The sequence below is a fragment of the Galleria mellonella genome, unplaced genomic scaffold (genome assembly GCF_026898425.1).
Source record: "Galleria mellonella isolate WM207_F2 unplaced genomic scaffold, CSIRO_AGI_GalMel_v1 utg146, whole genome shotgun sequence".
NCBI classification, from domain to species: Eukaryota; Metazoa; Arthropoda; class Insecta; order Lepidoptera; family Pyralidae; genus Galleria; species Galleria mellonella.
In genome coordinates, this window is record NW_026441999.1 from 4272035 (window position 1) to 4286363 (window position 14329).

At 28.3% G+C, this 14329-nt stretch overlaps 1 protein-coding gene across 1 annotated transcript in view; it reads left to right on the forward strand.

Moving 5' to 3' along the window:
• LOC113523204 (irregular chiasm C-roughest protein-like) overlaps window positions 1-8519 on the forward strand; it is a 149184-nt gene extending 140665 nt beyond the window's left edge. The window contains exon 22 of the mRNA XM_031909323.2: window positions 53-8519. Coding sequence (XP_031765183.2) covers window positions 53-90 — 38 coding nt within the window. The 3' untranslated portion in view covers window positions 91-8519. The remainder of the gene's footprint in view (window positions 1-52) is intronic.
• Window positions 8520-14329: the final 5810 nt, after the last annotated feature.

Sequence of the window (14329 nt, forward strand, 5' to 3'; positions counted from 1 at the left end):
GTATAAGAGAAACCGATTTCAATGTTAGATTCAGTGCATTATTTATTTTCAGGTAACGGACACCAGACACCATTAGCGACTCACGTATAACCAATGTTGAAAGGTGTCATTTAAAAAAAAAACTATTGACTATTTTTACTTATTATAAACAAAGTGACACTTGTACGATCTCTCATGTAACATAGTGCGGTTTTTGCAAGACAGTCTAATATAATAGGCTAACATGGTGAAACTTCTTGACTCTTCTAGAAGAGAACGTGTTGTGAGATTTTGAATGTTTCTTTCGTATTTATGTACTTTTTCTTCTGATGTAATATCGTTAAGTAAGTAAAATTAATCGCGAGTTAATGTATTACTCTGTACTATGATACAAAATGGCTTTATAAGGGGATTGTCACACTGTCATATATTTATATAGGATCATATTAATAACAATTATTAAGCAACGACATACTTTCAATATCAAATCATATCATTGTAAAGTTTTATAATATGTAGTTTAGAAATAAATGGAGAGAATAATTTTATTTAATTTGTATATAATTATAGCTCGTCATAGATTGACATGATATGATCCTATATATTTATAATAAACGTGATAGTGTAATAAGTACATAACAATTATCAACTACAAGAAAGGTCTCAAAAATATGTTTTAATTGGTTAAATCTAAAAAAACTGTTTTATATAAGTTGCAGTTAAATTGATATTAAAACATGTAAAAGACTAGATTTTTAACCTTACCTTAATTGACAGTTAACTGCGTATTCCTTGTAACTGTAACAAAATTTCACAAAAGAAATAAATACTCGTAGGTAATTAATTAAAAATTGTGTCCCATAAACAAATCGCCTTCAATTATGACAAATTTATTTTGATTTAAAAACTAAACTGCTGAACCGATTTGGATAAATTTTCTACGGGACCAATTTGTAAGTATATCCTTACAGATAAAATAAAAAAAAATTCAAATCGGTTTAGAATTGACGAAGTTATGGAGTGACCAACATAAAAAAAATCTGAATTTAGAATTTCTTTTTTGAAATCGGTTAAAAACATTCTAAATGCTTTCCTATTTTGAATGAAAGGAAAACATCCTTGGTTTTAATATTAAATATAAATCAAATAAAAAAGACTTCTCATAGGAATCTAAAAATATATTATTTAATTTAATACTTGGATATAAACAATTGATCTTGTAATAATATGCCCAAGCATTTAATAATGTTTGTTTTATATTTAATTTAGACCTCGGTCTGTCGAGATTATCTTTCTTCGATATTGTGTTAATAAATTCTAGGTATCTTGAACATAATGAGCGGTTTAATTCTCAATGAAAACAATAATGGGTGAGTAATCATAGAATTTTTATGAAATGAAATTATTCTAAGAATTTTAATACGAAGAAATATTACGCTTCCAATTTTAAAATACACGGAATGCGGAGTTACTTGGTAGCAAATAATACGTTATTAGATTGATAATTTTATTTTTTATTATTCAATGCTTGTTTATAATACTTTATATAGGTCATTTTTTTTTCTATTACCTCAATTTATTTATTACGTATTTCGGTAATCGTGTAACTGGTTTTTTTTGTGAGATTCTATTGTGGTTGATAAATGTTTTGTAAATAAGTTTAATTCAAGTAAATGTTGAAATGTTTTTCAAATGATATGGAATGTATATGTTTATTTAATTTAATCATGTTATTATTTATATTATTATTTACTACATTATTTCTACTGAGAAATTCATAGATAAAATATAGTTATCTTTAATATCTTGCATTGAAGTTAATTTCTACTTTAGATTATCTAGTATCCGTTAAAAAAAGAGATATATTTTACTTATTTATACATTATATATGAAACGGTTAAATACTTAGTCATTATTATTTTTAAATTGCTTTTAACTGTTATAGAAATCAATGAATGAAAATTAAAAATGCGATTAAATACTATTTTAATCTAATAACTGGCGGTTTAACTTATATGTAGTTTGCTAGAGAAAGCTCGATTAGTTTAGTGGCCATCCAGAACCTTTAGTGTTTAACAGCCAAAGGTCTCCAAACAACATTGTCCTTATCTGTGTCGGTGTCTCGAACGCCTAAAGCTCGTGCTCAGCAAGCCTAGGCGCGAAGTAACAACCACTCAAGAGCAAGGCTCCCGGGTGGTCTCGAAACTAGTTAAGCTTTCTCGATCAAATTACATAAAAGTTAAACCTGTAGTTATTACATTAAAATATAATATATAATTATGAAAATTTTAACAATAATGTTTTCTATGCTTAAAATAAATGTTACAAAACAAATGATTTTAATCAAAACAAGTTTGATTGAAAGAACAAAGCCAAGGTGAAAATATTGCGTGTACTACCGTCTTATATACAAATTATTCATACAAAAGAAAAATCTTGATCTAGACCTTTGTTAATTGAACAAAGCTTAATTCTGCACTAAATCGTACTAAAGTGTACATAGTACTAAATTGTATATGCACGAAATTTATTTGAAAAGACCAAAAAGTATAGATGGATCTCAAAAAACATTTTTATTTTACCATCCCATTAATAACCCTTCAATATTGAAATATATAATTGAATTAAAGTGATCAATATATGATAAATAAGTATTATATAACAGACGACATTCGACATGACTTATTAAAATAATTAATTGAAACGTTTATATATATATATACTGAGATTTTCTCTGAAAATTACAATCCATCTTTCTTTACATAAGTCAGTATGATAAAAGAATGATGTCAATTTTAAACTATCCAACTGAGACTGTTCTTGTTGATAGATATATTAAAAATTTTGGTATTGTATATAAAATTGGTGGTCTTACCATTTGTAACTATTACTAAATGTATCTATTTGTTTGTTTATATGTCGCTTTGCTATTATCTGTATAATAATTTCCATCGAAAATTAAAACGGATGCATAAGTCTGTTTGAAATGATTTAATTTTTCTATGTCTTTTTTATTAATTTATCTGACCCATCTATTAAATAAGTACTAAGCAATAGAATGTGAGCGTCAACGACCTCGTATTGTTCCAAATGGCCTCAAAATATAAATGGTTCTAATTCTGTAATAAAATCTATATTTTGAAAAATAATTATTTTAAATTGAAAATATACAGTTTAATGAAATATATTATAAAACTTAATTTGTATTTTTTTTTTGTTTTTATAGTGGTAATTTTTTTATAACAATTGCAAGGAAAGGATTTCTTGTTTTCATTTTAGAGTTTCCTCTTGTCGGTGCAATTAATTCATGCATAAGGAAAGGATTGCTTGCATAAAATTTTCTAGTAGTAAATTTACAATGTATATGCTTCAGGTGTTTAATATAAAACACCTACTTTATTTAATAATAGATAATTATGTATTACAGAAAAATGTAACAATTTAAGACACAGTGATTTATTTACAAAACTGTTTACCACTATAAAGTATATACAGTTTGTACACATGAAAAGTACTCTCGGTTAAACCGTGCGATGACAAGATCAATTAATTGTATGTATCCAAAATGGTTTTCATTATTTGATCCGGCTTTCTTGAAAAAAAAAAAAGAAATCAGTTTCGTAAATATCTGTCGTTTTTGGAATTTCAAATGTTATGCACATTTTATTACACTGTGCTCTGAAATCCTTTGAATTCATATTAAAATGTTGAAAAGTATTTTAGAATTTTAGATAAAAGTTAATTCAAATATTAATTATATGGATATTTACACTTATTTGCCATTTGATTATAAACTGTTCCTAATTTTTTTTTATTCGACATAAAAAATAAAATACTGTTCTGTAAAAATATTATTCTGTTACGTAGCCTATTTATTACTTTTACTTTATTTTTTAAATCATTATATCTTTTAGAAATTACTTTTAATTGTATATTTATCAGATTTTATAGAATCGTAATTCTCACGAAAATATATATATATATATATATATATTTTAGATTGTTATTAATTAAGCTTTAATTCAATAATTTAATGACTATAGCGTGCCATTTTCATATCTCATACATATCCACGTTTTATACTAAAATTACATTACAATATATCCTTCAATTTAGCACAAATTTCAGATCTTCCGTTTGTTTTCACAATTATGTCAATTTTAGATTTATTTTAAAATGTCTTAGAGGCAATTTTTTTTATACTCTAAGATAAATATTTATCAAATAACATTTCAATTATTATTATAATAATATATAATATATAGTTTAAAAATTATTTACAGCTTGTCACTAATGCTCAATAAACGAAATGTTTTTTTAGAAATTTCGATCTAAGACTGATTAGAGTAACCTACATAAACACTTACAGGTCTATTATTTCTTGAAATGAAATTATTAAATTGTCATATTATATATTGTGGATGAATATAGAATCAAATAATATGTTAATATTATATAAATATCTGTATTATTATATGTTTGGTGACAGTTAATTTTTAAACTTTTAAACTTTCGCGTTGTTTACACATATTTTAAATACACAATAGGAACTTATCGCGATGTAAAAGCTTTTACAGGTAAATAGTACCTACATACCTGCTTCTTTATCACCGACGTTTCGACGTGGATTTCACCATGTCGTGGTCACGACAGAACTGAAGTGAGTGGCGTCTTCGTCTGAAACATAAAGAAGAAGGTATGTAAGTATTATTTACCTGTAAAAGTTTTTATATCGCCTTAAGTCCCGATTGTGTGTTTAAAATATGTCTGATAACACTAATAACTTGTTACAACGACTAAAGTGCCATGAAGTGGCAATTTCCATAGATTTACCATAGACCGATCGTACAAAACAACGTTTCCCAATATTTACTAATTATATAAATGTAAAAGTGAATTTGTTTATTTGTTACATTTTCCATTTAGTTTAATCAAATGTCATTAAATTTAGTATACGTTATAGTATTGGCATTAAAAAGTAGGCAAATTTTTAAATGCGTGTAAAATTTTGTTATTTTTAACAAGTACTCATATTTATGACCGAAATCGATATCGAAACTTATTGATTAAATTAATTTTGTATTAACAATTTGCGTCACCACCACTCATGATTAAGGGTTCTGGATAACCCCAAAACTAATTGAACGTTCTCAGTAAAAATTCACTTAAGTCTGTCAGGTTATTTTTATATATTAACTGTCCGCTGCTGAACATAGGCCTCCCCGATAAGGGGCGTTTTGTCAGTAATTGTATCGCTTAGCAGGCAGGTTGGCAACCGTAGTTAGGCTTTGGTGATGTTTTAAGAGAGATACTACTGTCCTTTTTTTCGACCATTAAGTCCTCTTAGTTGTCTCTTGCAATACTCATGGAAAAGTAAGTAATCCATTCTACGACGGCCACACGGCATTTCATAATGTATCTATCTAAGTTAATCCTTTTATATAAAATATAAAAATTGTAAGTCTTATTTAGAAGAAAGTTAAAAAAAAAAACGGTTTCTCCCAATTGAATAAATTCGTAATAAACCGTTAATAGAGAAAGTATCAAGATTATAAATGCGACCAATTATCAACGTGTGTAACTTATGACCGTAACAATTTATAATTGTTTCACATAATAATCACAGATATTTTTAAATTTAACGCTCAGATTATGAAATGAACTCTCTGTCGTGCTTCTACTAAGAAACTACAGCATGGGATTCTTTAAAAAAGCGGTGAAGAGGCGTCTTCAGGGTCGGCAACGCGCGCGTAATGCCCCTGGTATTGCAGGCGTTTAAAGGCTACGGTAACCGCTTACCATTATGTGGGCTGTATGCTTGTTTACCACTTCAGTATTAATATCTGAGTCCTCAGGAATGGCAACGCATGGGAGGTATCATGGGCGAAACAGTATTTTTTTTTTTTTTTTTTTTTTTTTTATACTACTTAGAATGGCAAACAAGCTGACGGCCCACCTGATGGAAAGTAGTAACCGTCGCCTATAGACATGAGCAGTACCATGGACATAATAGAGTATACTCTGTTATGTCCGTGGTACTGCTCATGTCTATAGGCGACGGTTACCATTTTCCATTAGGTGGTCTGTCAGCTTGTTTGCTATTCTAAGCTGCATATAAAAAAATACAATTCCTATCAAATGCAATTTATTAATTATAGTTAAAATAATATTTTTAAAGGCGAATATAATTATCAATCGATCGTTATCAATGATTGAATACCAAGCATATACTTGCTGTTGAGTTCGAAGAAACCGCCTCAACCTTGATGATATTGATTTTTTTATATCACCTAACAACAACAGGCTGGAAATTAATGATGATTGTAATTTACTTGTAATCAATTATGATCGCGGGAAATAGCATTTTGAGCTTTATTCTTTATTCATAATTGTATTTCAAAATAAAACTTCAGTTGTTATAATTAATAACGTTATTTCATATAGCATAGTCAGGCCCGCGCTAGCGTCACAGCTGCACATGACTAAGGGTCACGAATTAATTTTAAAATTAGTCAATGTAACACGCAATTAAGTTTAAAATCGTTATTACATTAAAATATCGTATATTTGTTTCGATTGAATAAAAACCGAAAAAAGAGCAATTGGATAGTCTTACAGCATAACTCTCTTAAAATTTGTGTGCATATATATATATATATATATATATATATATAAAATATTGGTAATTTTAATTGGTTACTTATACAATGTATACTTACGAAATGGACTAAAACAGAAAAAAAATACTGTATTTTATTTTTGTTATATTTACACTAATAGTTAATTAATATTATAATAATATTAACAGATTCTATATTCATCTATAAAATATTAAAAAAAGAAAAACAGTTATTTGTTAACATAATTTATCCTTCATTCTTATGGCCTAGTTATAAATTTTATAGAATATCAAAAATAGTCGCTTAGGGTCTCATCCGTCTTTAATGTAAAAATAACGGCTTACAGTTTTATGGTTCCTTCGAAAATATACAATTTATTAATAGGACGTCGAATTTTGTTAGAGAATTAATTAATACACAATATATTTAGTGTGTATAATATGTTTTCAATGTATTATGTTTTTATTAAGTTCGGATCAAACAGGTGCGGACTAATTACAAAAGGTAAATTGCTTATATAAGCGTAAAGAGTTGCGCAATATTATTATATATTTTTTTTATTGTGTATATTTTAATGTAGTCTCGTCTTGTTTACGTAGGTACAGGTATGTAGTTTAGAAATAATAATAAAAGATTCCGAAAATTAATTACAATAATTACAATAATAGACAAAAACATATAGGAAAAATTTGGTGTCGTGTCGTATTAAGAGATAAAGAGACAACGAAAATCATGGTGAATGTAAAGAGCGTCACTGGTGAGAGCATACCTCTTATATAATCTCTTATATATACAATAAAAAAAAATTGCCACATAGATTAAGTGAAAATGAATTCGTTGCAATCGTTACAGTACATGATATTCTTATGTTCATAGTCTTTTGTATTTTATCATCTATCTACATATATAATCGGAACAAGTTTTAAATATATTTTTTATTATTTTCTTAATTATAAAAATAAATAAATAAATGAAACAATCACTATTTACATAGCTAGTTTATAATTAAATTGTAATTTTCGTATACATCACTAATAAATACTAAATGTTGAGTTTCTTGCGGGCTTTTCTCAACAGAAAACTACTTTCCGAACTCTGCAGTAGATTTAAATAAAATGACGATTGAAAAGTGCTTGTAAACAAGTCTATTTGAATAAAAATGTTTTAGATTGAATTGAACTGAAAAATCAGCACTTATAATTTAGTACGCTCCTGTTTGGTCAGATCAGATACATCATTTTTTTTTTATAATATAAAATATATAATAATTAGTGACACATAAAACATATAATACTTTAGTGTTTTATTTTTTTTATTAGTATAATTAGCATGTGAAAAATAAAGCTGCTTACATACTTGCGTTAATGATAGTAAATGTGTAGGATGGTTTACGGAGAGTCAGTATATCAAGTAATATTATTATGCTAGATATAAAATTATTTTTTCTGTGATAACTAGATTAAAGTGTTTTTGTAAATATGCTATAATTACTACGAGTGTTTAATAAGAGATTGTATTAATAAAATACTTATAAAGCTTTTGACTTTGAACTACAGTAGGCGTGGGTAATATCGGTAGCATTCCGATATCTATATATTGGGTTTCTCTTGATATCGATGGTGGTTTTCGACTATACCAATCGTATATCTATATTCATTTCGATTGAGTGCTTTATTTAGATATTATATGTATATTAGAGAACTGATATTTAACATATCCGTTATTGGGCCAATATATAGGTATCGTAACTATATGATATAGATATTGCTGTATATTACCCATTCCTAAACTTCAGCGAATAGTTGATGATTTTTGGAGTGAGAATCTAGATAGTGTTATGGAATGAAGAATGTTTAAAACTTGTAAATAATTACATTGTAAATATACTTTTCTAAATAAAACCAAACTTTGGCCTATGTACTTTGATTTTTATTGCTACATAATTATTTGTTAATTAAAAATTTTGATAAAAATTTGATATAATTGTGATAAAACTAGTTGTTTTGATTCAAAAACTAAACTATTGAAACGTTTTTGTAAAAATATCTATGGGACCAATCTGTAAGTAAGAACTTTCCAAATCGGTTTCGAATTGATGGAGTTATAAGGTAAGAAACATGAAAAAATACAAACGAATTGAGAATATATTTCGTTTTGATGTGAGTCAAAAATTACATTACATTTGTTTTTATACCAGATGTCTTAAACATTTTTTGTATAATAAAATTTTTAGTATTATTCTAATAATAATTAAAGAAGCTACTCTATTTTTTTGGCTTCACGCCAGCTAATTTACCTCACTTCATACCCATTTGTCATTAAAAATATTATAAATGTTAAAGTGAGTTTGTTTGTTTTTTTTTCCATATAAAATTACAGAAACCATATTAGGTATTGGATATTCATATATTATATAGACATAGATGTAAAAAGCCATACAGAGAGATTTGAAAGCCATGTGATGTTCACGTCCCAGTCTTAGAAGATAAGAGGCCTTGAATTCTATATTGGCTAATGAGACAAGAAAAGGGTTTTAGCACAAGTTCATTTTAGCAATTTTGATGGTATTTCCAATGTTTCAAAGATATTAAAAAATATAGCCAATTTTACACTGCATTTGATTACCAATAACGTTGATAAATCCATATTATTTTACAAAATGCAACACACTTATCGTCATTCAGGTAAGAAAGTGCAAATTTTCTAGATTTAGAATAACTTTTTATGGCAACATTAATTTGATGTTTTTATTTTTATACAGCATTGAATAGCAAACAAGCTAACAGCTCACATGATGGAGAGTGGTAACCATTGTCTGTAGACATGAACAGCACCATAGATACTACAAAATATATTATGTTGTCCATGGAATCTGTTATACGTTTTCAATAATATAATCATATAATTTCACTACCATATCCCATTCATTCAAACACAATTATGCAAATACAGTGAATTGTATCTAATTATTTAATCCAAAATGAAAACTGTGCATTATTTGTGCAAGTCTGTACTCTTAGGAGCTTCAAATGCCATGATTTCATTAAAAATAATCTAGAAACAATATACCAGTGGCAATAATTCGCTCTCGATTTATTAGCCATTCGATCTCTATCTATAAACAAAGTATAAAATCCATGAGTGATGGAGAAGAATGGTTCTCCAATGTTAATTTCGTACAACTAAATTTAAAGTGAGATAACCCTTAAATAGAACGACGATCTCAAGTGTTGCAGGGACTCCTCACATGCATCGACTATGGTGCAGGCTACGACTATTCCTTATGGCAGTCTATTTAGAAGCCCTGTCCAATAGTGGACGATGATAATTCAAGGTAGGTAACGCAAATAACTTGATATATCAAATTTAATTAATGATCGAATGTTAAAATTTTGCGGAAAGCAAAGAAAATTTTCTGGATATATTTAAGAGCGTTATTACACTGTCAAAAACATGTAAAAAATTATTAACAATATAAATGTTCTCTTTCACATAAAAATTACTGAACAGATTTAAATGAAATTTGATACACGTATCGGTTATAATCTAACTTAATAGATAGGATACTTTATATATTCACTGATTCAAATAATTAAAGCCACGAGGTGCAGCTCATTCATTTGTTTTTATTCACGCTAATCTCCAAAACAGCTCTATTTTAATAAAACTCTGTGAATGTATATTGTTTATTCCAAATTGTGAGATGGTATAGTTTTAATACCGATAAAAAATGGACCCAGAATGTTTCAAAGAAGTGCAAACAATATTTGTCAGATCAACTAGTAAAATACAGTTATATTTTTTTTTATATACAACTTAGAATGGCAAACAAGCCGACGGCCCATCTGATGGAAAGTGACAACCGTCACCTATAGACATGAGCAGTACCATGGACATAACAGAGTATACTGTTTCGCCCATGATACCCTCCATGCGTTGCCATTCCTGAGGACTCAGGTGTTATTCCTCTGTACCCTGTAAATTCACGCCATATTCCACCCTTCAAACCGAAACACAGCCATGCAAACACAGTTATAAATATAAAATAGAAAATAAAATGTGTAAAAAATGAAAAGAAACTTACTAAATTATTTCTAGTCTATTAAAGATATTGCAAAAGTTTTAAACTATTTAAAAGTGCATCGATGCTTTAATAAATTGATCTATCTGTTATTCTGTATATTTAATAGCGTGAAATACCTCTAAGAGCAAAATCTTCGTGAACTTGTTCCTGGCAAGCGCAAGATCCGAGTTTGCACCTAACTTAAATTATTTCAACTACGCGATAGGAATTTTTACGAGCCACCACGGATATAAGGCAATTCTGATTCATCTGCTATACGAGAATGCGCGTAAAATGTTTATCACACCTATTAATGTATGGCCACAAAGTTGGCGGAATACAGTACAATATTATTTCCGACTAGTTTTTACCCGCGAGTGTGTCTCCGTGACTGGAATACGTCGATCGAAGGGCGAATAGTATAGCATATGATCTTCTCTATTTTAAATAGTGCGTGTATATCAAATTTTATAACGATTGTTAAAAAACTAGTTTAAAATCAGTAGCTAAGAAAGCTTTGTATGAGAAAAAGACAATTGACTATTTTCAAACTTCACTCCGAAAATAGAAATTAATACTTTTAAAATATTTATTGAAGCTGGAGTAAAGGTTTTTTATGTAAAGAAACGTTTGCTCGAAAGGACGTGTAAAGCTCATTTTTCATTTACAAATTGGTCAAATTAAATAAAAAATAAATTTAAAAACAAATGTGTTTTAAAATGTATTTCTTTATTTATTTACTTTAGTATATTCACTTTTAATATAAATTATTAGATTATAACAAAAATGTACACAGTCGGACTTATCGCTTATAGAGATTTCTTCTAGTCAACCTTGAGAACCCGAAAGAAGGCAGTATCTATAGGGTTTGTTTATAAAGCATAACATATATGGTGCAAAAATAATATAATAAATTATGTTAATAATAGCCATATATTTAGTAACAGAAACATATATATTTGAAACTATAAATAAATATGTGGGCTCGGCATAGAATAGGCCATCTCTTCCTTTCCCTCGAATGTCGTAAGAGAATGAAAAGAGACAGTTTTTTTTTATACAACTTAGAATGGCAAAGAAGCTGACGGCCCACCTGATGGAAAGTGGTAACCGTCACCTATAGACATGAGCAGTATCATGGACATAACAGAGTATACTGTTTCGCCCATGATACCCTCCATGCGTTGCTATTCCTGAGGACTCGGATGTTATTCCTCTGTATCCTGTAAATTCACGCCATATCCCACCCTTCAAACCGAAACACAGCCATGCAAACACAACTGCTTCACGGTAGAAACACGAATGAGGCAGAGGTACCCAAGCAATCGACTTTTGTACAAAGTCTCCCTCTGGTATAAAATATATATGAGTGAATAAGAGAATGTAGTTTAAATTATTCTCTACTCCTTTACCAATTATAATTCGTTGGTTTATTTATATAAAGTCTATTTTAGTTTTTAAGTGTTGACAAAATATAATCAATAGAGTCAAGGTTAACGTTCTGATCAGATTACACCACGCAATTTTGTTGCTTTAAGTTAAAAAGTTTACGTAGTCAAAAGTCAAAGGATGTTAACTTTTAGATAATTACATAAGTTATTGAGTTAGTAACTTAAAAAAATTTTGGGTTGTTAACAATAAATATAGGTTTATATTTTTTTTAAATAATTTTTTTTCTTATTTATAAAAAAAATCTGGTATGACGCGAATTATTATTATTCTTTATTAAGTTTAAACAAAATAAAATTAATAAATATTTCATAAAGTTACAAAAAGAAAAACGAAAAATGAAAACAATGAGAAGCAAAATATGTTAATGTTTAATATTTTGTATTAAAAAAAAAAACAATTATTTGTAAAATAAAATACAATTTTATATGAAAATTAATCTTCTTTTTCTTGTAGATTAGACCCAATTAGACAATGTAGGACATCCTACGCTACGTAATTGCTTGTCGAGTCGTAGCTTTATTATACAGAGAAGCTACATAGTTGACTAAAATTACATTAAAAAAATATTCAATTTTATTATTTGAAAAGTAAAAAGGTAATTTATTTTCAATCCTATTATTTATATATTAGTATAAAGTTGAAATACGAGTATAAGCAAATTACCATTTCTAACAATACCTTGTAGGCGTTGATAATATTCATAAATTCAGGTAAAGGTTGAGGAGGTCAACATTGCATTTGGGACAAAAATTTATTTATAATTAAAATAAAAATATCAAAAGAAAAATGAAATTTATCAAATTAACTTCAAAGAAAAACAATCTTAATCAAAGAGCTTATAAAACTAAACATAGTAGTAAAAATCGCTGAGCATATTACGTAGTCCTGAGTCATTATATAGGTAAAGTTTGTACTATAAAACTTATATAAAATATATAAATAATAATTAATGCTCCTTTCCACTCAGGGTTTGCTGGAAGAGAACTCTTACAGAGTTAAGCTCGCCTGTTGTACATCTTTATTTTATATATATATTATATGTTGTAATTTTTTTCTGTGTACAATAAAGAATAAATAAATAAATAAATATATTTTTTTGTAAATATATTTATATATTATGATATACTATGATATACTAGACCACTACAGATATACTTATAAATATAAATGTTAATATATGCAGGTATCGAACCTGCAACTATCCGAAGATGAGGCAGAGTATTAAACCGTTAAGACGCAAAGGTCATCTAAATGTATAATATATAATAACCTACCTATAAAATAAATATACTACAAGATACAACGATAACCTTAAATGAATTACTGAAATTCAATAACACTGTTATTGTTGAAATCCGTTAACTGTCCACTGTCCATTGTTGTCCACTGGAGGCTATGGCCTCCCCCATAACATTTTATATCCCCACAACAATTTAACAGTATCCATTGAATTCAAAATCAACTGAATAGCCGTCTAGATCCCGGCATAAAATAGGCTACCCTTTCCTTTCCTGTGGGTGTCGTAAGAGGCAACTAAGGGAGCTTATGGTGGAGAGATGGGTTAGCGTACCTCTTAAAATATCACCAAAAGCCAAACTGCGGTTGTCAACCCGCCTGCCAAGCGTGGCAACTACTAGCAAGTCTCCTCTTATGGGGGAGACCTATGTTCAGCGGTAGACAGTTAACGACTAATAAAATGATGATGATGATGATGGTGAAGGGGACTACGATTATTTATTTATTAACTTTCTATCAGACGGGTCGTCAATTGTTTGCTATTTTAAAAACACACTAATCCGCTAGCTCGATATAGGATTTTATTTCTATTTTATTTTTTTCTTTTATATTGATTAAAATATTGTATGTAAAATAAATATTGCTGTATTGTAAAATAGTTGTAAAAACTTAAAACTATATCCAAAATGAAAATCAAAACGTTAAATATATGCTGTTTTTTTTTTATAATTTTGTCAAATTTAAATTAATTATTATGTTTTTATACAGCTTAGAATGGCAAACAAGCTGACGGCCCACCTGATGGAAAGTGGTAACCGTCGCCTATAGATATGAGCAGTACCATGGACATAACAGAGTATACTGTTTCGCCCATGATACCCCCCATGCGTTGCCATTCCTGAGGACTCAGGTGTTATTCCTCTGTACACAGTAAATTCGCGCCAGTAAATTAATGATATCTTTTGTTTCTAGCTACATA